A 23,355-nucleotide genomic window follows, 5' to 3' on the forward strand; every position below is an offset into this window, starting at 1 on the left:
CTGGTGGACGTTTAAAAGAAGATGAAGTCTCCTCTGCAACATTCACCAAACTTTTGAGCTGGAGCCCCAAACCAACAGTTTCTTTAATGACTTGTTCCACCTCATTTTTTATTTTTAGCTGAAATCACTCTCAAGATGCAAGTTTATGTGCATTGACTAGTAGATGCGTCAAGTCTCTCAAATTGTGTAAAATTTTCTTTAAAAAGTAACGAAGTTTTAAAATAGCTTTACTGTTTTGAGATTTAGTGAATAACATATTCTTGTTCCCCCCCGCTTCATGTCTCCTTTGTGATTTTGAGGATATCTGTGCTTGCTCGGGGGAGTCTGTCCCCTAGATGAGAGGAAGGCTCCACACACAGTATGGGCCTCCCACCCGGGGCTTGACTAACCCTGGCTTCAAAGAGCTCCCTTTATATAAAAAACTAAATTTAGTAAAGACCAAGTTGCCAATTAGCTAGTGCCTTATTCTGGGCTCCGCTATTCAACACACTGGCAAGGGTTCTTTAGGGATAATACAGAAGCTGAGTCATCCTGTTGACCTTGTCAAAGACTTCAGAAATCTAGTAGGAAAAAAGGAGGTGCTGAAAAAAGTCAGGAAACCTCGGATCCAGCACTTTTCCTGCACAAAACTGGTTCCGTGACTTTGGACAAATACTGAAACCCTCTGGGTTTTGATTTTCTTGCCTGTCAAGTGGGAAAACAACACCTATTTGCAAACCTCAGTGGATTTTGAAGATCAAATAAAAGTCAGGAAATGTGCTTTGAAAAGCACAGGCCCTGCTCAGATGCAAAGGATGACTGGGATGTAGCCGCCGGGAAATCCTTTTATCTCTGTGTCCTCAGATCGACCATCAGCAAGGGGAAGCCCATCTCCTTACCGACCTCCCAGCCCCTTCACTGGAGGGCAAAACCACGCAGAGGCCGCTCTTGGGGTTTGCCCGCTCTACTCTGTCAGTCTCTACTCTTAGTGCTGCCTCCTTTTAATGCAACTTGCTCTGAATCTTTATGTAATTGGGCAAATACCAATATTAACTTGCTTTTACAGCATGCCACTTATTACTCTGAAAGTTATTTTTATGAGTCCTTTCTTCCCCCCTGTAGAATAGGTTTTGTTCCCAGTCATTAAGTGTGTAGACTCTCACGATTCTCTCTAATTACTTTGTGTCTGTGTATGTATCCATTTCTTGTCCTCTGATAATGGAAAAATGGCCTCTATCAGAGGTCAAGTGTGTTTTCTGGTACCTCATCATTTCATTTCACCCAGCACCCAACATGGGGCTCAACACCCTCTATGCCCAGCACCCTTGAGCAACATCGGCATGACCTCCTTTCCTCTGAGGTGCAGTGCCACATCCCTTGCATGGCAGCTATGCCTCTTAAAAAGCCATCTCCACTTAACTGCTACCTTCAGTCTAGCCAGTGCTTTCCTGTACCCCCACATATGCCCACCTGCACATCTTCACCCATCTCCTGCCACACTCACTCACTACACATCCACTCTCCAAGGTTCAGCTTCAGAATTTTGTCTTTTGAACACTATTATCTTTTCTGATCCTGGATCCCTCTGGCTTCCATTGTTGGCCACTGAGTTAGCATGGATTAAACTTGGTCTGCATTTATTCTCTGGTTGTTTTACGTACGTTAGCTTAGTCTCCCTTTTTTTCAGTGTAGTATAAGGAACTTGAGGTCAGGAGCCTTTTCCTTCTTTTTCTTTTCTTCTAGTCTCCCTAACTGTCTTTGGCACTGTATTATATGTTTAGTGTCACTAAAGAGCTCCCAACCATTCTTGAGACTGTAAACTCTATGAACCAGCATATACATTTTATTCCACAAAATAGTAAAGACCTCTGGAGAACCAAAAATTGGGTTTTAGTTTATATACTTTGCACCTAGTAAACATTCAATAAACGTTCCATTTACCAGAACTTATAACCTGGACTGTTCCTCTAGACATTCACAGCAGCTCAGCCAACACCCATGGTACCATAGAAAGGAGCTGTTGAAAGTTTTCATACAATCATTACCAGCATCAAAAACTAAGTGCCTATGTGTCTATTGGGCAGGAAAGGAGAAACCGGCCTGGGATCTCTTTCCTCTTTAAATACTGTAACCTTTACCTTTTTTTATACCTGGCCTTCATGGAGAGACAGAATTCTGGCATTTTCCTTGTGCTCCCAGGACTGGGGGATCTTAGAGTTAAGACCTGCTGAGAATGAGTGTGCCACTTGCTATCAAGGGCTGACTACAGAAATAAAATCTCCTTAGAAACTGGAACACTATTAGAACCACAACAAAGTTTCGCTTTCTGCACCTGCAGCCCCCTTTCTCATCATCCACTTACTCAATTCTTTGCCATCTGGATTTGGCACACAGCCTATCACACCCTAATGACACGAGGTATTGAATGCAGAATCTTTAACTTTTCTGTTGCCTTTAGAACCATTCATACGTTCACAGACATTGTCATCTTCCAGGAACTCTCTGCAGCTTCTGGTCTTACTGGCCACCCCATTCTTCTTAAATTCATCCTTTTTTGACTCCTTGGTTCTTCTCTAACATTTGTCATTCCTTCTCTGCATTTTCCCTAATCCCCTCTTGTTCTGCTTCTCTCTTTAAGGTGGGCCATGGGGTCCTCTGACAAACCTCTAGCTCTGAGCTCTGTACAGCATGGCCAACTGCTGCCTTAACAACTGATTTCCTCTCACACCAACCAGATTCTCTCTTTGATTTCTGTAATTCTGTTCATGTATCACCACTTTTCCAGTTGCCAGGGGCGAATGTACTGGAATCATCTTCGACTTTAGGTAGAGAGGAAAAGATATGAATCAAAAATGACTCTTTACTATTATTTTTTGCTTGAGAATCTGAGTAGATAACGATGCCTTTATGATGCTTATAATCAAGGGTGTGTGTGTTGGGGGCAGGGGGAGGCAGGGAGAGGCAGGATAGTAAGTACGATCCAAACAAGAAATGGATAATTACAATTTGAAGAATGCAAAGATGGGGTAAGTTTGCCCAACGCAGACTAGAGGAAAGAAGTGGTCAGGGGAAATCGATAAAACATAATTTGGTCACCTCATGACTTTTGCCAGTTTAAACAATGGCTTCCCACTGCCTACTGAATTAAGCACAAGCCTAAGTGACGGAGAGAACCCTCTAAGTCATGAACACAACATACTTTTCCAACCTTATCTGTCATGATACCGCAACTGCAGATTCTAACCTCAACAGAACTAAACACCATTCTCCAAATGCTTCTTGGGTATTTCCACCTAGATACCTTTGTCTACATGGCTTCCTTTTATGTGTGTTTGCCCCGCTCCTCCCAGCACCAATCACACCATCTTCGCTCTCTAAAAGCCTCTTCCATCTTTCAAGACTCATCTTAAATTATAACTATTACAAAGAAGCAATTCCTGGTCCCACCTCTCCACTCCCACTGAAAACATGGCAGTGGCTCCTCCTTATTTGGAAAGCCCTAGCACTTTCTCTATGACTTTCTGATGGGCCTTACAGTCTGCCTTACAGTATCAGTTACATCTCTTTTCCTCTCCCGAGTATAGACAAGAGCCTTCTGGATTGTAACCTTTTGAGGGCAAAAGCATTCAGTTACTCATCCTTGAATTCCTCCCTCAGGACTGCACAGAACCATGCATGCACTTGGCATTACGCAAATACTTTAAAGATTTTCTCCTGTCTTTATCACTTCCCTTGAAGTTAGCCAATGTTCAGTAAGTGCCATACGGCACAAGCCTAGGCCACAATCCTAACAAGTACTCAGCCCCATCACTTGTTTATTTATAGAGTGAAGACATGGTTTTCCAAAGGCACCATCCTTATCTCTGCCCAGGGCCAGGCCGGCCTGTGGACGCATGCTTTCCTGATTTCTCTAGCCAAGAAAAGCTCCACGTTGTAGCAAAGCCAAGTCTGTTGAAATTGTGACTTCTCTGCACCCACACCTGAATCTCCATAATTCTCCAAAGCCACAGAGGTATAAATAAAAACTTTCAACAGGACAGGGGAATGTTTGCCAACTGTGGGAAGATAAATGGCCTGGGGACTTCATGCTCCAAAGGCAGAATGGCTGGCTTTCTTATTTCAATGTAGCAAAAGAGATGCTGTGAGTCTAAGGTTTTTCTTTTTTTTTTTTTCATTGCCATAAAGTTATGGGTCACAACATTTAATTTGATTAATTCCTAGTTTCCAAAAGGAAACCTTAGGAGGCTCGATAAAATAAATATGTGCAATTGTTAAGACAGGAAAGGAAAAAAAAATGACTTCCATCAGAGCCCACAAAGACCGTTTCCAGTCCCAAATACGGGTCCCCAGAGATAGCCTGGAAACCAAATTATTGTCAAAGAGATGCTAACCTTTTACAATAGCTCACAGCAAAAGAAAACATATAGCTTAACATCTCTCCTATGACTCACCTTTCTAGTTTTTTTTTTTTTTTATCTTTTATTGTGTCTCTCTGTCTCCCAGATGCTAAGCTCCCCAGTCTTCCCAGTCTAAGCTCTTCTACCAATTAGATATGCATCACTGAATGAGTCACTTGACCTTCTTTAGCCTTAGTATGCTCATCAACAGAATAAGGTGTTTATACTACATTATTAAGATCTTTGTACTTCTGAGTCTGAATATAAATGCAAGCTCCCATACTATTTGGTCATATTAGTGCTCTAATCTATTCGTTTATAAGATGATGACTGGTTTCAGCCTACACAAGGAGCAAGCTAATCTGTTAGTAGGCATCAGATAAGAGGAGTTCCACCTTTTGGAAAGGTGAAGTTAAATGGTTAAGCCAAAGGTAAATGGGTGAGTCACACAGATTAATAAATGGTCCAGAGGAATGTATTCTGAAACTTCATTGAACAGCTAATTAATTGCCCAACTTGGCCAATATTTGGGCATTTTCTTCAGAACTGCCCAATCTGTGTGTGTGTGTGTGTGTGTGTGTGTTCATATGCAAATTCCTTTGTATAAATTAGAGACTTTTATAATCCTAGGTTATCCGGTCTAGTCAGAACCTTTATTGTCATAGTCTCACTTGGGAAAACTGAGACTCAAAAAGATGAGGTCTTTCAGCTGGTTAGTGTAGGAGACAAGACTGGGGCAGGTACTCATAATCCCGATAAACCACACAGCAGCCATCGGCTAATCCATCTTTCATTTCTTCTCACAGGATGACCCAGAATTCCATTTGGATTAAGGTGAAACAGTCTACACTACACCAACTTTCCATTTTCCACTGTTTCTTTTTTCCTGGTCTTAACTTTCTCCTCCCACGAGTCCTCTTATTCCTTCTATTCCATTTTTAGAAAACTTTCCTCACACATTTTTTTTTTTTTTGTATAGCTTTCATGGCATTTCATCCATGCGGTTAATTCCCTAATCTGGATGACTGCTTGGAAGAGATTTCTGTATTATTTTTGGCTTGGGCATCCATTTCCTGCCAGTGAGTGACAGCAGAGACTGCCTCACAAAATGGCCCATAGCGCTCATAAGAGGAGCTGGCAATATGCTAGAAAGAAGCCACATGAAGAGGTGGAGTTAGCCAGGCTCAAGGGAATCCAGCTACCTTCATGTCAGGATTCTGATATCTGAGAGGTGAGCTAAAGATTAGTTCTCAGCATCCATTCATCATGAAGAAAGTACTTGACATTTGGAGACTCTGGATGGCTACCTTGACAAATAATAGTGTTGGACTAAGAGGTAACACATGTAAATTTACTTTCCTCACTGCTTCTCCAACATGTGTTGGGAACCTGGACAGCAGTGGTCAAGATGTCTGAAGTTCCTGGCATGATCTGAGGTCAAAGTATGCAAAGATTGTTTCCAAGTGGTCTGAACAGGAAAAACATCACTCACACTAGAGACCTCGTCCACTGCCTTATGAGAACTTGGCTTTGAGAGCACATCCTGACTATATATTGTCAACCTTGGACAGGTCTGCTCTTCTGGGAATCTGCTGCATGTCAGCCTGTGCAAGATGGGAGAGATGCCTGGTGGGAGAGAGGCACAAATGAGGACTGATGAGCCGTCTTCCAATGCTGAGGGTGGATTTCACCTGCCTACTATTTCTCCATTATTTGGCCTCAGGGAAGCATTTTTATAAATGGAGATTTAGCAGATGGTATGCATTTAGAAAATAGGTCAAAAGAGCTACTGCTTTCTAAAACCAAAAAAAAAAAAAAAAAAAAAACCCAAAAACAAAACACCCCGCCCCCCTGCCCAAAACAACACAGAACAAAACAAAACAGAAGGAATAGAATACAGAAAAGGAGTCTATGTGACTTCTAAGCTCTAGGTGTATTGTAAGGGGGCTCACAAAACAAGACATCCATCTGCTGTGGCAAGGAGATGGAGAATGAATGATTTTCCAAGTAGGAAAGAGAACATGGAGTGTGCAACTGCTGCTATTGCTAACTGGGGTATCTACTTCCTCTCTCTATAATGGCAATGACTTACATTTGTATGGTACCTGTCAGCTCTGATGTCAGGGAGCACGTGAAGTCCTCTCTTGACTAAGCTACTAACTCTGGTCTTCAATAGGCTAAAGGCCATCTATAGGCCATCTATATTTATGCCATATCTATTTTAGAGAAGACTATCTCACATGAAATAGGACATCGAGATACTATAGAAATGAATCCAGAATGGAGAATAAAAAGGTGGAGCGAGAGACGTGGTGGGAAGTACAGATGCTCATTTCCAGTCATGACCCTCAGTATCATCCAGCTGAACAGATACTTCGACTCAGATAAAGTCTCTGAAAGATCCGAATGCCTCTGGTACCCTCAGCCTCATCCCACCTGCCTCACATCTTTCAGTGGGACCTTGGCATTCTCTGGATTCTATTAGGTGAACACTCTTCAGGGAGTCTTGATAAACTCTGACATTAGGTTCCAAGTGCTACTGAAGACATTTCATCCCTGATGTTTTCAGGACCCAGCAAGAGAGGGGGCATTTGGGATATAAGCAAGGGGAGGCCAAGGGCAGAAGGGAGAGGAATGATAGGGAATCCAGTCTGTTCCAGTAAGACATTCAACAAGGTGTGTAGGGACAACAGGCATAACGCATATAAACATAGAGGCCACCAACAATCATGATTCACTAAAATGTTGAGGAAAAATAAACTCATATAACACAGAGATAGGCACAAAGCAGTGGCCAAAACAACTCAGAAAACCAGATTTCAGTAAGGACAGAGATAGAAGCTCTGTCCATATAGATATTTCCAGGTTGCTATTTAGAAAAGGTCGAGATGTAAGGAAGCCTTCCTCATTGGTTGGCTGCAAAACAAATACGAAGATGGGGAGGGGGAGGGTGGATCTTAAATAAAGTAATGACCACCATGTGAATGCAAACGCAAGGAAAGTTGTATGGCTAGAGTGTAGGCACACTCAGAGACACACACAGTGACTAGAGATGAACACTTTGATGGGGAATTTCAACCAGCACCGAGCAATACAGTCAAATACAAAAAAACATCCCAGTAAGACTGATGAGAAACTCAATGAGAAAACAATAGCTGGTTTTAGCTTCCAAGATCTTCCAAGATCAGGTCTGTTAAGTTAGGAGTCTTGCTTGTAGGTTCTCAGCAATAACACGCCACCATCATTTTCTAGCTAAACAATGTCAAGAAAATAATAAAAAAAGAGAACACCCTCTGTCCACGACTAGCTTTGGTCCTACAAATCAATTCCATCATGCTAAAAGAGAAAGCAATAGTATTCCTCATGTGAAAGTTTAATCTAGCAACTCCTGCCCAAGTGGGCTTACCTTGGGCTTTGTACACACACAAGAAAAAAAAAGCACCTTCAACAAAGTCTGATGATGAGAAATGAAAAGCCCAGATGAGCACATCCGCTTTGGGCAGACACAATGTGTGGGCCATTTATCATCTTGAGCAAATGCAGGGGACATGGCTGCTAATTGGTCTCTTCATTAACCCAAAAGAACATCTACCACTACAGCTAACTCACAAGCTAGTGGTAATTTGGTACAATCGTTAAGTGGCTTCTAACTCATAATCATATTTCTTCCTGAATTCTGCTGGCCTAGAAAATGTCTCTAATTCCTCATGAATAGCCTTCCCTCGTCTTCACTAATAGTAGACTCCCTGGGAAGGGAAAGGACAAGTACAGGGTACGCATCATAAACAGAGGTAAAACACTACACCCAGACTTTAAAAAGGAATGATTAGTCCCTTAAAACCAGGCTTCGGCCAGGGGTTTTGTATGACCTGAGCAGGGGGAGCATGAGAAATCCTTTTTAGCTTTTGCAACTCCTAAAAAAGGAGTTTCCACTCTTTTCCTAGTAAGCTTCTGTTCTATTCTATAGGAGTCTTTTCATCTTTGTGATGTGTGGACAGGGACAAAGGGATACTTATGAGGAAGTGTGAGGCTTCCAAGGCAAAGAAATTTCATATGGGTGGGCAGGTCAGCAAGGAAATTCTGCCAGCAACTGATACGGAATGAGCTCTTTCTAGTAGCCTCCAACACTTCAGTTTAGAGATTAGTGGGCAAATCCCATTCCCAGTGGACAAGCCAAGAGACACAGCAGTTAAGGTCCCCTTGGGGGTAGGAGGCTTGCAACCCTTTTGGCCAGGCTCCCTCTCCTTCATGCACGGAAATGACAGTGAGGTCTTCACTCTGGGGGCCTGCCTAGGGTAGCTCATCAAATGTCCATAAACAAAGAGAGGACAATCTAGCCTGGGGCTGTGGTTCCCTTATCAAGTAGACTTCAGGATTTCAATGACTGGGCTATAGGATTCTCAACCTAGAACATGTGACTGGTAGAGAAAGGAGGTCAGATAAACTAGATATTCATTCACGTCCAGCTTTGACATTGTTGGGATCTTGCTGGTATTCCTAGTGAGTTTTATAAGCTTTACCCAACCAGCAAACTGCACCTTCACATCAGATAAGGACCTAAGAATGGCACCCTTAATAAAAAGCCTAAAGGCAGTGGGTATGGTTGCAGAGCTACCGGGGCTGCCTCTGGGCCCGCGGTTCACAGGTAATGGCTCCGAGAGAGGAAAGACATTAAATAACCAAGTAAACAAAGTGTAAAATGAGCAGCGGACCCAATGTGCAAGTGCGTTCACGTGAATAGCCTTCTCTGCTCCTACCTCTCTGCAAACCAGTGAACACAGTGTGCCAAAGAAGGCAGACCTCAAAAGTGCAAAGCCCAGCAATTAAGTAGCAAGTCAGTCCAACTTGGAGGAAAAATGTGGCCTTACCCGGAGATATGGAGGAGTCGTAAGAACTTCTTTCCTTGCGGTTCATCTTGAAGGCTTGGATGTCCTTTTCCCTGTACGTCCCAAAGCCTTCGTAGCTCCTCCGTTTACTCCCACTCACATCGCTGTCCCACTTGTCGTTCGAAGGGTTCAGTTCACCGAACACGTCCAGGCTCTCCGGTCTTGTGCTACCACCATCACTGCCACTGCCAGAGTACCGTTTTGTGCATGAGTCCGCAGGCTCACTGCTCAAGTCACCTTTGTCCTTGGCCTGCGTCCAATGCTGGGCATCAGAAAGTGACAGTGTAGACAGGGTATCCACCTCAAAGTTGTTCTTGGAAGCTTTGTGGCTGGCTTCACTGTGCTGGTGCTTCTGCCTCTCCTTATGCTTGTTCTTCTCACTCAACGGTGGGAGCTCTTTGTCCCCGCTGCTCAGTCGCTCGCTCAGGATGTGGCTGGAGAAGCCGGTGGCTTTGCCTGCAAAGAGACCGCTCAGGTTGTCGTGGGTCCCCAGGATCCGGTCTTCCTTGTGCTTATGCTTGTGTTTGTGTTTCCTCTTGTGGAGCCGACCGCCCGACAGACTGGCACCGCCCACCTTGGGAGGATTCAGGGACGGCTGCATGTCACCGAGGCCCATGCCAACAGGTCCCTGCAGGTGTACTCCATGCTTTGCTTTATGCTTAGCTGTACCGGACATCTTCATGTGGGAGCTTGTGTGGAACTGAGGTGGTGGCACTGTTGGCCTCATGAATGGGGAAGCTGCTCCGAGCGTGTGCGACAGGTACAAAGGAGCTGGGTATTGACTGTAATAACCAAGGTTCATCATAGGCATTGATGTGTAAGGCATTCCATAGGGTGCATAGTAACTTCCACTGGGAATAGGGTAGCTGAACCCTTGTAAAAAAGGCACCTTTGTCATGGTGTCATTGGTTTTTGCAGGCCTACCACGCTTCTTCTTTGACTTCAAGTCTGAAGTCCTACGAAGATAGAGCAACGGGTCATACTGGATATATGGCACCGGGTAATAGTGATCAAAATTAATCCGAAAAATGCTGGGATACGGATTCTCGTGGTAAAAGGTGTAACTCCGGTGGGAGATCCTGAACACCTGGAACTTGGTGATGAGCTCTTCTAGGTCTGCCAGAAACTGGAGATCATCACGGTTCTGCAGGCTTTTCCGTTTCCTCTTGTGCTTTGGCTTCTTGAGGCTTTCGTGGGCCAGAAAGTTGTCCACAATGAGATGCTTCTGCCGGTGACCATGCCGGTTCTTTGTGCTGGTGTCAGACGGAATGGCCTCCGGGTTGTCCAGGGAGCAGAAATCGAAAGAGTACCTCCGTCGGGATTCTGAACTCTTTTCTGCTTGGTCAGACGTGCTGTTGTTGTCTGTCCCGATGCCACTGTCGCTTGGGATCGTCTCCTCACTGTGTGACTCGCTCACAGGGGACAGCGTTATTTCCTTGAGTGACCCAATCTCGCAAAGGTGGGAAGGTGAGTTGGCCATCAGCCTGGGTGGAGAGAGCTTCCAGGTACCACTATGTATGCCCTTTTGGGTTTTGGTTGGAAGAGCACTGATGGGCTGGAGATTTGGCATAGTTTTCAACTCTGAAAAACTGGTTTCAGTGCTGGCGGGGCTCAGGTTGCCATTGGACCCACCTAACTGTGTAGAAAGTGGGTGCATAGCTGCTGGTGAAGACGCCACAAGTGACTGAAAGTTGGAAGGCACGGCTGGAACGTCCGGCTGGCTAGAAACAGGCCTTGGGTGCTTGATGGCTGTTTTGGGTTCTTCGGATGGGGGCGGCAGCTCTGCTCTTGGCTTCCTGCCCCTCTTCTTACCGATGTAGATGGTTCCCCTCTTGCTGACATTAATCTGCTTGCCCAGTTTGCTCTCAATCGCTGCTGCCCCAGGGCTGGTCTCGGGCGGAGCTTTAGCCTTCAGAGCAATGCTGCTGGAGCAGGACAAGATCTGGTTCAAGATATTTTTCCTCTTGAGTGTTTTCATCTTATTGATAGTTTTGATGGTCTTCTTATCCAACACCCCAAGCTTTCCAACTTTTTTGTGAAATTTCATCTCGCTCATGGGTTTGTCCTCTCCTGGCACTAGTTGGGCCAACTTAGCTAAGCTGCGTCGTCTCTTTCTCTTCTTGGTGCCAGGAAACTCCCGGCTGATGGGACTGACTGGACTGGTGGAAGTCCCCTCATGAATCGTCTCGACTGTGAGCAAAGGCTGCTTCTTTGGTCGTCCCCGCTTCTTTTTGACTGGTGTGATGACAGTAAGACTGTCTGTGTTGGTGTACAGAGGGCTGGACGGGGTGATGGGATAAGCAGATGGTGGCTCCACCATCAGTTTATCAGTGGAGGCCATGACTGCCTCCCGAAGCATACTGGTGGGTTTTGGTTTGCTGCACGTCCACCTCCGCTTTGCAGCAAATTTTGGATGCTGAATTTCTGGCAGCTTCCTTGATGGAGAGTGATCTGTGCATGTTGGAGGTGTCATGACCATGGGTGGCTTCCGCTGCTTAGACATACCTCCTGGGACAATTTTCTCGGTATTTCCACCAGTTTCAAGGCCAATCGAGGGGGGCTCGCTCTCTATCATTTTACTCAACTTAGGGACACGGGGATCTTTCTTATTTCCCTCAGGGTTGGAAAGTATCCTATTAACTACTTCACTGCTCATAGCGATTCCAGAAGCCAGGGCTTTCTCTGGAATGATCTTTTCCACCACTGCTTTGATAGACTGTCTCTTTTTCCTCTTATGGCTGCTTGGATCTAGACAGGGTGCCTTGATCGGGATAGTAATCCGGACATGACTTGGGTCATTTTCAGGATTACTGACGGAACTCACATTCTGTCTGGCTGGTGATGCCTCTTGGGCATGATCTACAGAGTAGCCTTCCCTTTTCCCATCTGTATTGTCAAATGCTTTCTGGGCATTCTTGACCCAGTCCAGGTCTGGGTTTGGTATGGTTTGACTTATCACATCTTTTTTACTAGACTTTTTCTTGCTGCTTATAGTAGGTGGTTCTGGGGTCTCCTTTGTACCTCCTCCATCTTGATCGACCAAGGGCTGAAGCCCATTGCACTCGGCAGAGCTGCTGGGTGGGGCTGGTGAGCTGTGGTTGCTTGGGGATGGAACCACGCCTCCCAAGAGCATATCTTTGCTACTGTTGGATAGTTGACTCCATGTGCTCCCCGCACTGCCTTTCTTACCCTGGGCCTTTGAAAAGGAAGCCATGGGCTCAAGAGCTGGGATCTTGCTGGTGCTTGTAGTTTCTCTGCCAGATTCTGGACTGATGAAGCAATTCTGAGTGGCAGGTCCACTGTCAGAGTTGGTGGACCAGTCCATGTGGTTCTGGCTGCTGCTTTTTTGCTGGTGCTTTGGTTTTAAGGTGTCACCGGTGAAGTCCTGTGGGAGGCCTGGGTCATAATGGACAGCTGAGTGTTTCTGTGGCCGCTCGTAAGCCTAAGGGTGGGCGGAGTAGAGAAGGAGAGAGAGAAAAACAAAAATGAGCATATTGGAACTGCTTAAAATTTAACGTCAAAAGGCGTAATGATGTGAAAGGTAGAAACAGCCACCTTTCATTCCAGAATGCTTTACAGAGGGTTTCTCAATTGCAGTAATAAAAATAGGGTGCACTGATTCTGAACATTAATACGGGCGCTTTAATCACTGTCTTTCCCCTCCCCCACATAACAGAAACTTTAACGATCTTGGTTAAATGTGATCTCAGAATAAGAACTGTTTAGAGAGAGGAGGGACCCTACAGGGCACTTAGCTCGGTGCCTGTATTTTACAAATGAAGAAGCTGAAACTTGAACAGAGAGTCTTGCCCAAGGTGGCAGAGTCCAGGAGAGAATCTGAACTTCCTTAGTCCCTGTGTTCTTTTGCCCAGCTCGAGCTGCCTCTTATTTCTGTCCAGGCTTCTCCTCAAACACACGTCTTTCCCTTGCTTTCTCCTGTTGCACTTTCTGTTTACACTTTATCCTGGATTTCAACACCTCTACTCAAACAAGTAACTCCTTGGGAACCACTGCAACAAGAAAAAGCAGCACAAGTTGAGGAATTCAGGGGGAAGTTTGAAGACTGTGTGGGGGTGGGTGGGCAGAGTGCCAGTCAAAGGCATGGAGAAGAAATGGAAGATGGAAAGAAACAGGGAAGAGCTTTCGAATCTTTGCTGGCTGTAGGAGTGGTGCTGTGTTTGGAAATTAGTCCTCTGAGGCATTCTTAAGCCCACATTAGGCATTGACTGCTCTCTTGAGGAAACTCTTGAATATTCTCAAAAGGAACCTTGAGTCTCTTGGACAAATGTGCCAGGAAAAAAATCATTATCATTCAAGATCACTCCTGTGAACTTGTCAGCTGTGTTTCCCCCTACGTTGATTCTAAATAACTGTCTTTGACTCTGGCACCTTCCTTAGGAAAGGCAGAACCTGTGCTAGAGGCAAAGCATTAAGTAGCGTCTATAAAGTCACAAAGGGAGTGAATAATGAACATATCATTTTGAGCTGTTAAAATGGTTTTTAATATAGAGCTGCTTATTGTTCCAGACAGATTTCAAGCCATGCTACCAGTACACAAAAGCATCCTTCAAAGCTTATTATAAGTCCTGTTTTACACATAGAGCAGTAAACTTAAAGCACACACTGCCCTAAGATTTGTTAAAGAAGGAAAAATATTAGTAAATTAAAGGAAGCTTTGGATAATATCTCCACTGAGAATATAATTGGTTTAGTGAACTTAGGAAGTTTTAACATGTAATATTTATCTGTCTTTTTATCTATCATCTATCTGTCATCTACTCATTTTTATTTGCCATTGATGCTATAAGATTTATATTTTATTAGAAAACACTTTTTATGGTCCCTACTAAGAGTCAAAACACAGAACATGGGAAGAATTACAGGTAAAATTTAATGTAATAAAAAAGAGTTTCCTTCATACTTGTTCCTGGAATCCCTAGGCTTATTTTCTGCCTCCCTGATTTTATGAAATCCTTCTTATACTTCCAATACTGGACTATATTTTTTAAGAATCATGAGAGAGTTGTCCTAAGCTAAGCTTGGAAGTGCCCAGGAGAAAATTAAGAAAAATAATTTATTTAACTTTTTCTTCATCATGTAGTTAACAGTAGACATACCACCACATCATCAACATCTAGAGAACTAATTCTGCCACTTTGTTTACTAGGTATTTCTGCTGTGAACATAGGATGCTATCCCATTTTTTGCAAAAAAGAGAAATCTTATTCACGGCATAAAATATTAAACGCTATTTACTCATCTATTATGAATCAGGGCTTTGTTAATTTGTCATTTAAGCTTTGGATTTTGGTTGGCACTACGTGTACACTCACAGAATGACAGCTCTAGAGAGGGCTTGAAGACAAAGTTTCCAATTCCTTACAGTGACAATATAGTTGATTACTTATAATAGAGTCAGTGGTGTCACATATTAAAAATGATAGTGGGACAAAAGATGTAAATTATTGTTTTGGACCTGGGTAAAACAGAACTTATAGTCACCCTCTTTCCTCTACCCCCTGCCACCAATCCCCTTCTGCTTTTCTAGACCAGGACATTGAAGTCCACAGAGGGGCTTCGCGGGGAAGCTCAAGTCTTGGTCACTGATCTCCACCAGTTTTTCTCTATTGCTCCATTTTCTTATTCTTGGCACCTAGCAGACTCCTTAATTAACTCTTTCTTTATGTTCTAATCTCAGCTGAATCCTAGGAGGCACTCTACCTTATAGAAATACTCTTAAAAGATTTTATAATAAAACCATAGATCTCAATTTTGTTGTACTTATCATAATTTTATAGTTGATTTGTGGACTAATTGAATTAATGCCTATCTCCCTTTTTATCCTATATATACGCCATCACAGAGGTACCAAGCACAGTGCCTGGAAAATAGTAGGCATTCAATAAACATTTATTGAATAAATAAAGAAACATACATTTCACTATGGGTATTTTATTTCGTCAACAGTGAGATTAATGATGTGTATATTGCAACATATTGTCTGCAAACATAATCGCCCCCTCCAGTCTAATTTCTTATGCCATTCCTTCTGTATGCACCACTGTCTCTTATAAAGACACCTATCACAATCCTTTTAACTGCTATATGCCATTTATTTCTGTACTTTTCTGTCTCTCTCTCTTAGACTGTAAGTACTGTGAGGTCAGAGACTCTCTCATTTATCTTTTTTATCCTCAGTGCCTACTGCAAAGCAAACCGTACAGAAAATTCCCAATAAATGTTTGTTGAATGAATAAACAAAATAATGTTCGAGGTGTCAATTACCATGACAAAACATACGGCTGCACGCAAAAGACAATAAGCCGCCAATCGATTGTTTGAGAATGGCTCATAATGAAATTGGAGCACTCAAATGCATTAGGTGTTGAACGAAAACATCTTTCCCAAATACTTAAGGACTGAAGACACTCCCTTCAGTGCAGTTTTTATTGTAAGTCCTCCCCCATCCCGTTAAATTGTTTCACTTTCCAATTAACTCTGCCTTTGAGGAAGGCCACGTGACTGTGACTGTCGGGAGGGTGGATTTTACTCGGGCAGTTGAAAGGTGGGGCCCGCTCACTTACACCCAGGGCAGATCAGCTGAAAGTAATGTAGTTAAGCATGCCTGGTTCCCAGTGCTTCCATCTGGACCCTGCCTGATCCCATTGTTCCTACCACATCAGCTGCAATTTGCCCTGCTGGGAGAGTGAGGCAATCAAAGGGCAGAATGGACAAAAGGGAAGCACAACAAAGGATCAGGAGTAATGGGGGCAAATGGTCCTGTAAATGCTGCACTCAGATGGGCTGAGGTGAAGGGGCAGAGAGGACCTAGAAGGAATGCTTTCTAAGGGGTCTGGCAGAACAAGGCTTTCTTCCAGCAGTGGCTGATGGCTATATCTTGTTGCATTTCAAGAAATCCCATTTCTTCATCTGTCAGCCATGACATATTATATACACAATGGTGAGGCTGTCAGTTCCAATATGTCCTTCACTGAGAATTGAGCACTTACTCCACTGAGACAGAGACGGACATGGCAAAACAGGTCGCTACCTTAATGCTGGGTAAGTGAGAGAAGTACAGGCTCTCTTTCCATCCTTCTCCGGTGGTTTGGGGCTAAGAGTCCCTGTGAGGATCTTCAGTAACCCACAAGCACATGTTTCTATCTCCCCTTCTGATTATTATTTTTTTGGGGAGGATAAGACCTGAATCTTTTAAGGCCTTTATATCACCCTCAGCCCTCAGCAGGATCATCTCCTGAAATGGTTAATGAATAAGGGAAGAGCTGATGATATTCTACATCGGGCTAGTTATTTTTGTGGAAAACTTAATACCAACTAAGCTCAGCATGTCTCTTGGCTGCTCCCCCACCCCCATGACTTGACTGTGGAACTCATCATAGTCATTTTGAAGGTGTGGCTTGCTTTTATAAGAACAGTGCTTTCCATGCACACTGAGCCCAAGCCAAATGTTCGGCAGTAAAACACCATCTTGAAAACCTTGGACAGATTTCTCTCCTAAACGATGTGCTTATGGAATCAAGTCTTTTGGTAATGTGAGAATTCTTTGGTAGACTATCCCCTCCCCAACAAACAATGTATACATCATATACATTTAAACTTTGTACAGGTCTGATTTCTTTTTAAAAAGCACTTTATTTTCATCTAATTTTTAAACTGAGCGTTATTAGATCACTGCATACAAACTTAAAGATCTATAAAAAAAAGGGGAAGAAAATGAGTCGCCGGGCCTTATCTCAGGCTTATCTACAAAGCAAGATTTGTTGCAATGAGCGGAGAAGATGGCGTTTTGGGTCTGAGGAAAAAAAATCATATAACTCATAAAAAATCAAGCATGACTTGGTGGGAGATAAACCACTTTTTGGGTTAGCTGCGTTCATGCTACTGTCTGCTGACGTCGATAATTTAAATTTACTGTTTGTGAGATATTTTCCTTTACATGAGAGCAGGAAAATACATCTGGGCATGAAGAAAGGAAGGAGCTTTTTTACCTCTTAATTTGGCACGTGGTACTTTTCAAGACGTGGTCCTGAATCCTGCATCAGAACCACCAAAGGTACTGGTTATTGATACAGATTCCTGAGCCCCATCGAGATCCAGTATTGGCAATCTTCCAGGGTGGGACCAAGGAATGTGCATTTTAACATGCTCCCCAGATAATTCTGATGTACAATCAAGTTTTAAAACCATCGATCTAATGTTTTAACACCATAATTCCTCTGGAGTGGGGCTCTTCTGTGGTTGCTATGATATCTGGAGCACTTTTCGGTGGTAAATATGCAGAACAAACCGCCATAGGCCTGTTAGGATACGCAATTTGGCACCACTGAGCATTCCTGCTTTGCTCTCTGAACTCTCTGCAATTTACATAGTGAGAAACTGTAACCTGGTCCCCTGTTTATTCCAAGTATGCTGCCGATGAGGTGACAGAAGAGTCAATGATATGGATGGATGAGAACATTGTCTTCCCAGAAAGGACTAGGCATACAGGGGTTCATGACCTCCGCCCTGGGATTTCTATTTCTCCGACTCATCCAGGCCAATCCCAGAGCTCTGGGAAATACTGGCACTCCATCCCTGAGGCTTGAAGCAAGTGTTCAAGCCTGAGCAAGAGCTAAATGTGGGAGACAAGAAAGGCAACCGCAAAGTGTGTGATTAAAGGTTCCCAACCCTGGCTGTATGTTAGAATCATCCAGGAAGATTCGTACAGAACACCGTACCTGGGATCTGACCCAGACCAATTAAATCGACATTCTAGAAGTGGGGACTGAACAGTAGTACTTTTTTCAAATCTCTCAGTTATCCCAATGAGCAGACAGAGTTGAGAACCACTGGATTATATCAAAGACAGGGGTCTGGGTTAGGGACTAAAGAGGCTCTGATATTACCAGAAGATATTCCAGCTCAGTGGTTTTCAAACATGTTCCACAGAGTCCTAGGATTTTGTAAAGACATTTCTGGACTGTAGCCAGTGGATTGAGCAAGAGAGAAGCTCCAGATCATTCTTTTAACCCCCAAGTGAACAGAACAGCCTTGTAAACGATTTCATTTAACAGAAGGGAGGTGGAAAGAGATGGTTCTGTCACTTAAGAAGATATTTTGAAAATTACCATTTAAACTCAGGGATAGGAAGAATGCACATGTCAGCTTCCCTTGAACTTGCCCCTAAACATCTCTCAACACAGTTCATTCCTTCATTTACTAACAGTAGGTATTTACTAATGGTAGGTATTTACTAACGGTAGGTATTTACTAATGGTAGATATAGAGGAATGTCATTAAGTAGCCTCTTTAAACCACGGCTTTATATTCCTCTGATTCCATAGAATTCCGTGAATGTTTGTGTCCCTTCAAAATCCATATGTTGAAATCCTAAACCCCAATAAGATGGTATTAGGAAGTGGGGCTTTGGGAGCTCAGTGTGATTAGGCCAGGAGGGTAGAACCTTCATGAATTCAATTAATGCTCATATAATAAAAGAGAGCCCAGAGAGCTCACTTGTCCTTCTCCATGTGAAGATACAAAGAAGATGGCCATCCATGAACCGGGAAGCAGGCCCTCACCAGACACTGAATCTGCTGACACCTTGACCTTAGACTTCTCAGCATCTGGAACTGTGAGAAATAAATTTCTGTTTTTTATGTCTCTCAGTCTATGGCATTCTGTTATAGTGGCCCAAACAGACTAAGATAATGGGACCCAGAAAAGCTACTTAGCTCCTAAATGGACATGAACTTTCCAATTACATATGTACAGTGAATATGTCATCATTTCCTGTCCCATGAATTGCCCTGGTAAATCACCTCAATGTGGTTCCCACAGGAAATACTCCTTACTTGCTATTTAGGGGCTGTAATACTTAAAAAAAAAGAGAAACCTCCTTTTCCTGGGGGTGCTAACAGCTCATACAAAGACAGAGGCCACTATCATATGCTTCCTATCATATGCTTTTATTATTTCTGCATAATAAAAATAATCAGAGTTGTTTTCAGCCATAATGTGATTAATAGGCATTAGACTTAACCTTTCAGTGGAAATAAATATAAAACTTAACAAAACATATGAAGCAACTGTTTTCAGGCATTGGACAACACACAATATGGGCTGTGAATTCCAGAGAGAAGGGAAATTCATGAGGCTCCATGGCACCCTAAGTTTTTTGTCTGGGAGAACTTTCTAAACCTGGGCACAGGAACCCAGAGAGCTATGATCTCATTGGATGAAAGAAACAGATCAGAGTTTGGGGCTCCTGAGGGGACTGGAATTTGAGAAGAGGGAGCTATATAGAAAAGGAATCCCGGAGACCTTAATAGGGATCCCCTATGTCTTTAGCCAAATTTCAATCTGCACTTGAGGGTAAAACTCCATGAAGTCCAGCAGCGATTTGCTACTAGGGAGCTATAAGCTGAGTGTAGAGTTCTGAGGCCACTTAATACTGGGCAACGTTGGATTTCTGGCTAGCCAGAGTGAGGCAGCTTTAATGACTATCCCAGATATTACAGTGATATCCCATTAATGGTACTCTTTAGAGTAGTAATACTCTGGCCCTAGAATAAAAGCTATTCTAGTTCCTCCCTAACAAAGTCTAAAAAGAATCCACACCAGGATACAGCTAATCTGCCAGTAAATTAACTGCTTAACAGAACAAAAGTCTTTAAAGACTTTGATCTTTAAAGAAAAACAACAGATCTCTACAATATAGTATCAATAACATCCAGGACACAGTAAAAAAATTTTATTAGATAAGCAAAGAAGCAGGCAAATATGACCCAAATCAGGAGAGAAGATATAGATCCAAGGCCCTCAAAACAGCCATTATGAAGATGTTCAAGTATTTAAAGGAAAAGATAGGCAAAACTGATAAACTATGGGGAATTTCAGCACAGAGATGGCAACTATACCAAAATAACAAAATGAAAATTCTAAATTAGAAAAACACAACATCTGAAATGAAAAATTCACTGGATAGGCTTAACAGCTTACAGGATACCGCAGAAGAGAAATTCAGTGAACACGAAGAGAAGATAGTAGAAATTATGCAAACTGGGAGGGGTGAGGAATAGAAAGATTTTAAAAAATTAAAAACAAAACAAAACAAAAAAATAACACTTTAGTGACCTATGGATGAGTATCAAGTGGTCCAACATACATATAATTAGAATCCCAGAAGTAGAGGAGAGAGAATAATGCATGTGGATTCACATAGCTAAGAAGTTCAACAATTGCTAAGCAGAATAAATAGCACGAACCCCCTCCCCACATCTGGGCATAATGTAAACAAACTGATGTAAACCAAAGATAAAATTTTTAAAGCACCCAGAGAAATAGACACATTTAAAGGGAAGTTCGACAAAAATAGTGTCTGACTTTTCATCAATAAAAATCAAGTCAGAAGACAATGAAATAATATCTTTAAAGTACTGAAATGAAAATAAATTTTTATATCCTGTGAAAACATCCTTCACAAATGAAGGCAAAATAAAGATATTTTCAAATAAATAAAAATAGAATTCATTGCTGGCAGACCTGTATTACTAGAAATGTAAAAGGAAGTTCTTTAGGCTAAGGGGAAATAATACCAGATGGAAACTTAGATCAACATGAACAAATGAAGAACATGAAAATGGTAAATATGTGGAGTTTTATATATATATATATATATCACTTCATTCTTGGATCTTCAAAAGGCAACTGACTGCTTAAAGCAGAAATAACAACAATGTATCAGAGTTTATGACATCTGTAGAAATAAAATGTACAACAACAATAAAATAAAGAACAGGAGGGTGATATATGGAAGTATACACTTGTAAGGTGCTTACAGTTGAAGGAATGTAATATTAGTTCACGGTTGACTGTGATATTTTCAAGATGCATAGTGCAATCTCTAGAGCAACGAATAAAAATAAAACAAAGTAGTGTATCTAAAATACCAAGAGAAGGAAACACTGAATATTAAAAAAAAAAAAAAAAAACTTGATTAATCCAATGAAGGCGGAAAAGGAAGAAAAAGAATGTAGATGGAACAAATGAAAAAGTAACACAATAGACTTAACAGTATCAGTAATTACATTAACTCTCTATATACTAAACACTCCAAAACAAAACAAAACAGCAGCAATAACAAAAACAAGGGTAGACTGTCAGACTGAATTAAAAGGTAAGACCCAATTATATGGCATTTACAAGAGATACACTTTAAATATAAAGACATAGATGGCTTAAAAGTAAAATGATGGAACAAAATACCACACAAACACTAAACACAAGAATGCTGAGTGGCTAAATTAATATAATGCAAAATAGGCTTCAGAACAAACAGTATTACCAGAGATAATTTAGGGACATTTCAAAATGATAAAAGAGTCAATTCATCAAGAAGAGACAATAACACTAGATTTGTTTGTACCTCATAACAGAACTTCAAATACATGAAACAAAAACTGGAGAATTAAAGAGACAGACAATTCCACAATTAAAGGGATTTTTACACCCCTCTCTCAGTAATTACTAGAACAAATTGACTAACGAATAAAAAATAGAAAAAATATACAGAAGATTTTAACAATACTCTTAACCAAGTTAACGTCACAGCTGCAAAATACCTTCCCCAAAATATGCTGGGCCACAAAACAAGTAGAAATAGCCAGTAAGCACATGTCCATGTCTTCAGACATCATTTGTCATCAGAGAAATGCCAATTAAAATCACAACGAGATACCACTACACACCCAGTAGGGTGGCTATCATTGAAAGAGATCAAAAACAGCAAGTGTTGACAAGGATGTGGAGAAACTGAAACTCTCATCTATTGCTGGAGGAAGTGCAAAATGGTACAACTTTGGAAAATGTTTTGGCTATGTCTCTTAAAGCTAAATATACCCTGTGACCTGGCATTTCTACTCCTGTGTATTTACCCAAGAGAAATGAAACCATATAACCACAAATAGATTTTTATAGAAACTTCGTAGCAGCTTATTTAGAGTAGAAAGCACCGTGAAACAGCTCAGGTGTTGAGCAACATGAGAATACACAAAATCACACACACAAAATCATGCTCAGCTAAAGAAGCTAGACCCTGTCCCCCAAAGTATGATTTCATTTAAAGTTTTAGAACAGGTAAAACTAATCTATTAGGACAGAAATCAGAACAGTGGTTGATTATACAGCTTTTTAGGGTGGAAAGAGGAGGGAGGGAAATTTCTGGAAGTAATGAACTTATTTTGTGTCATTATAGGAATATGGGTTACACGGCTGTATAATCTGTCAAAATTCTTTGTATATTTAAGATCTATACATTCCAGTATATGTAAATTTACCTTAATTATGTTAAAAAAAGAAAAATAGATCAAACAATAGTTACTGACAGCTCCCTATGTTTAATGTGTGCATGCGCACGCACACGCGTACACGCACACACACACGCACAGCCACTCTGCAGAATTTAGGGATGTTTTCTCTCCAATCAACACCTAAGGCAGCCAGCAACTCGTTTCCCTTCCCCCAGTCTCCAATCTCTTCTCTGCATAGGGACAGCTGACTGAGTTGATCCCAAAACAAAGGAGCCTGAATCAAGGCGGCAGGTGCCTGTGGCTTCTGCAGGGCCCATTCTCGCCTTTTCTCATTCTTGGCGGCATCCCTGACCTGGGCCAACAGGTAGAAAGGTGAAACCCGCCTCCAAGCCAGCCGCAAATCCACCTTGTTCGAGGTAAGGAAGGAAGCTTGACAAGAACCTGCTCACAAATCAAAGTTAATGCTGCCCCGCCTCCTCTGTAAATCATGTGAGATCCATCTGGGTAATGACTCCTCCAGTGTAATTCCCTATTAAGAGGCTTTATCTAGAGAGATAAGCAGCTGGTTTCCGTGTCACTAATTGCTGTCTGCTGTGATTTTAAAACATCTGCACCATTGTGCTCTTCATTTTCATATTCTAATCACCCTGAAACTTGAAAAAGGTACATCATTGATTGTTTCTATGGGTTAATTAGTACACAGTCTCCTTGTAGAGACAATTTAGAGACAGCCAGAACCTCAATCAGGAAGTTTGTTTTAAAAATTAATAACATCGGCGGTGG

The 23,355-nt window shown here is 42.2% G+C and overlaps 1 protein-coding gene across 3 annotated transcripts in view; it reads right to left on the bottom strand.

The window, feature by feature from the left end:
* SETBP1 (SET binding protein 1) overlaps positions 1-23,355 on the bottom strand; it is a 357,459-nt gene that overhangs the window by 84,151 nt on the left and 249,953 nt on the right. For all 3 annotated transcript variants that reach the window (XM_023531407.1, XM_023531413.1, XM_011361238.2), the window contains exon 4: positions 9,245-12,704. In XM_023531407.1, the coding sequence (XP_023387175.1) occupies positions 9,245-12,704 (3,460 nt within the window). The remainder of the gene's footprint in view (positions 1-9,244; positions 12,705-23,355) is intronic.

This window comes from Pteropus vampyrus, unplaced genomic scaffold, assembly GCF_000151845.1.
Source record: "Pteropus vampyrus isolate Shadow unplaced genomic scaffold, Pvam_2.0 Scaffold3, whole genome shotgun sequence".
NCBI lineage: Eukaryota > Metazoa > Chordata > Mammalia > Chiroptera > Pteropodidae > Pteropus > Pteropus vampyrus.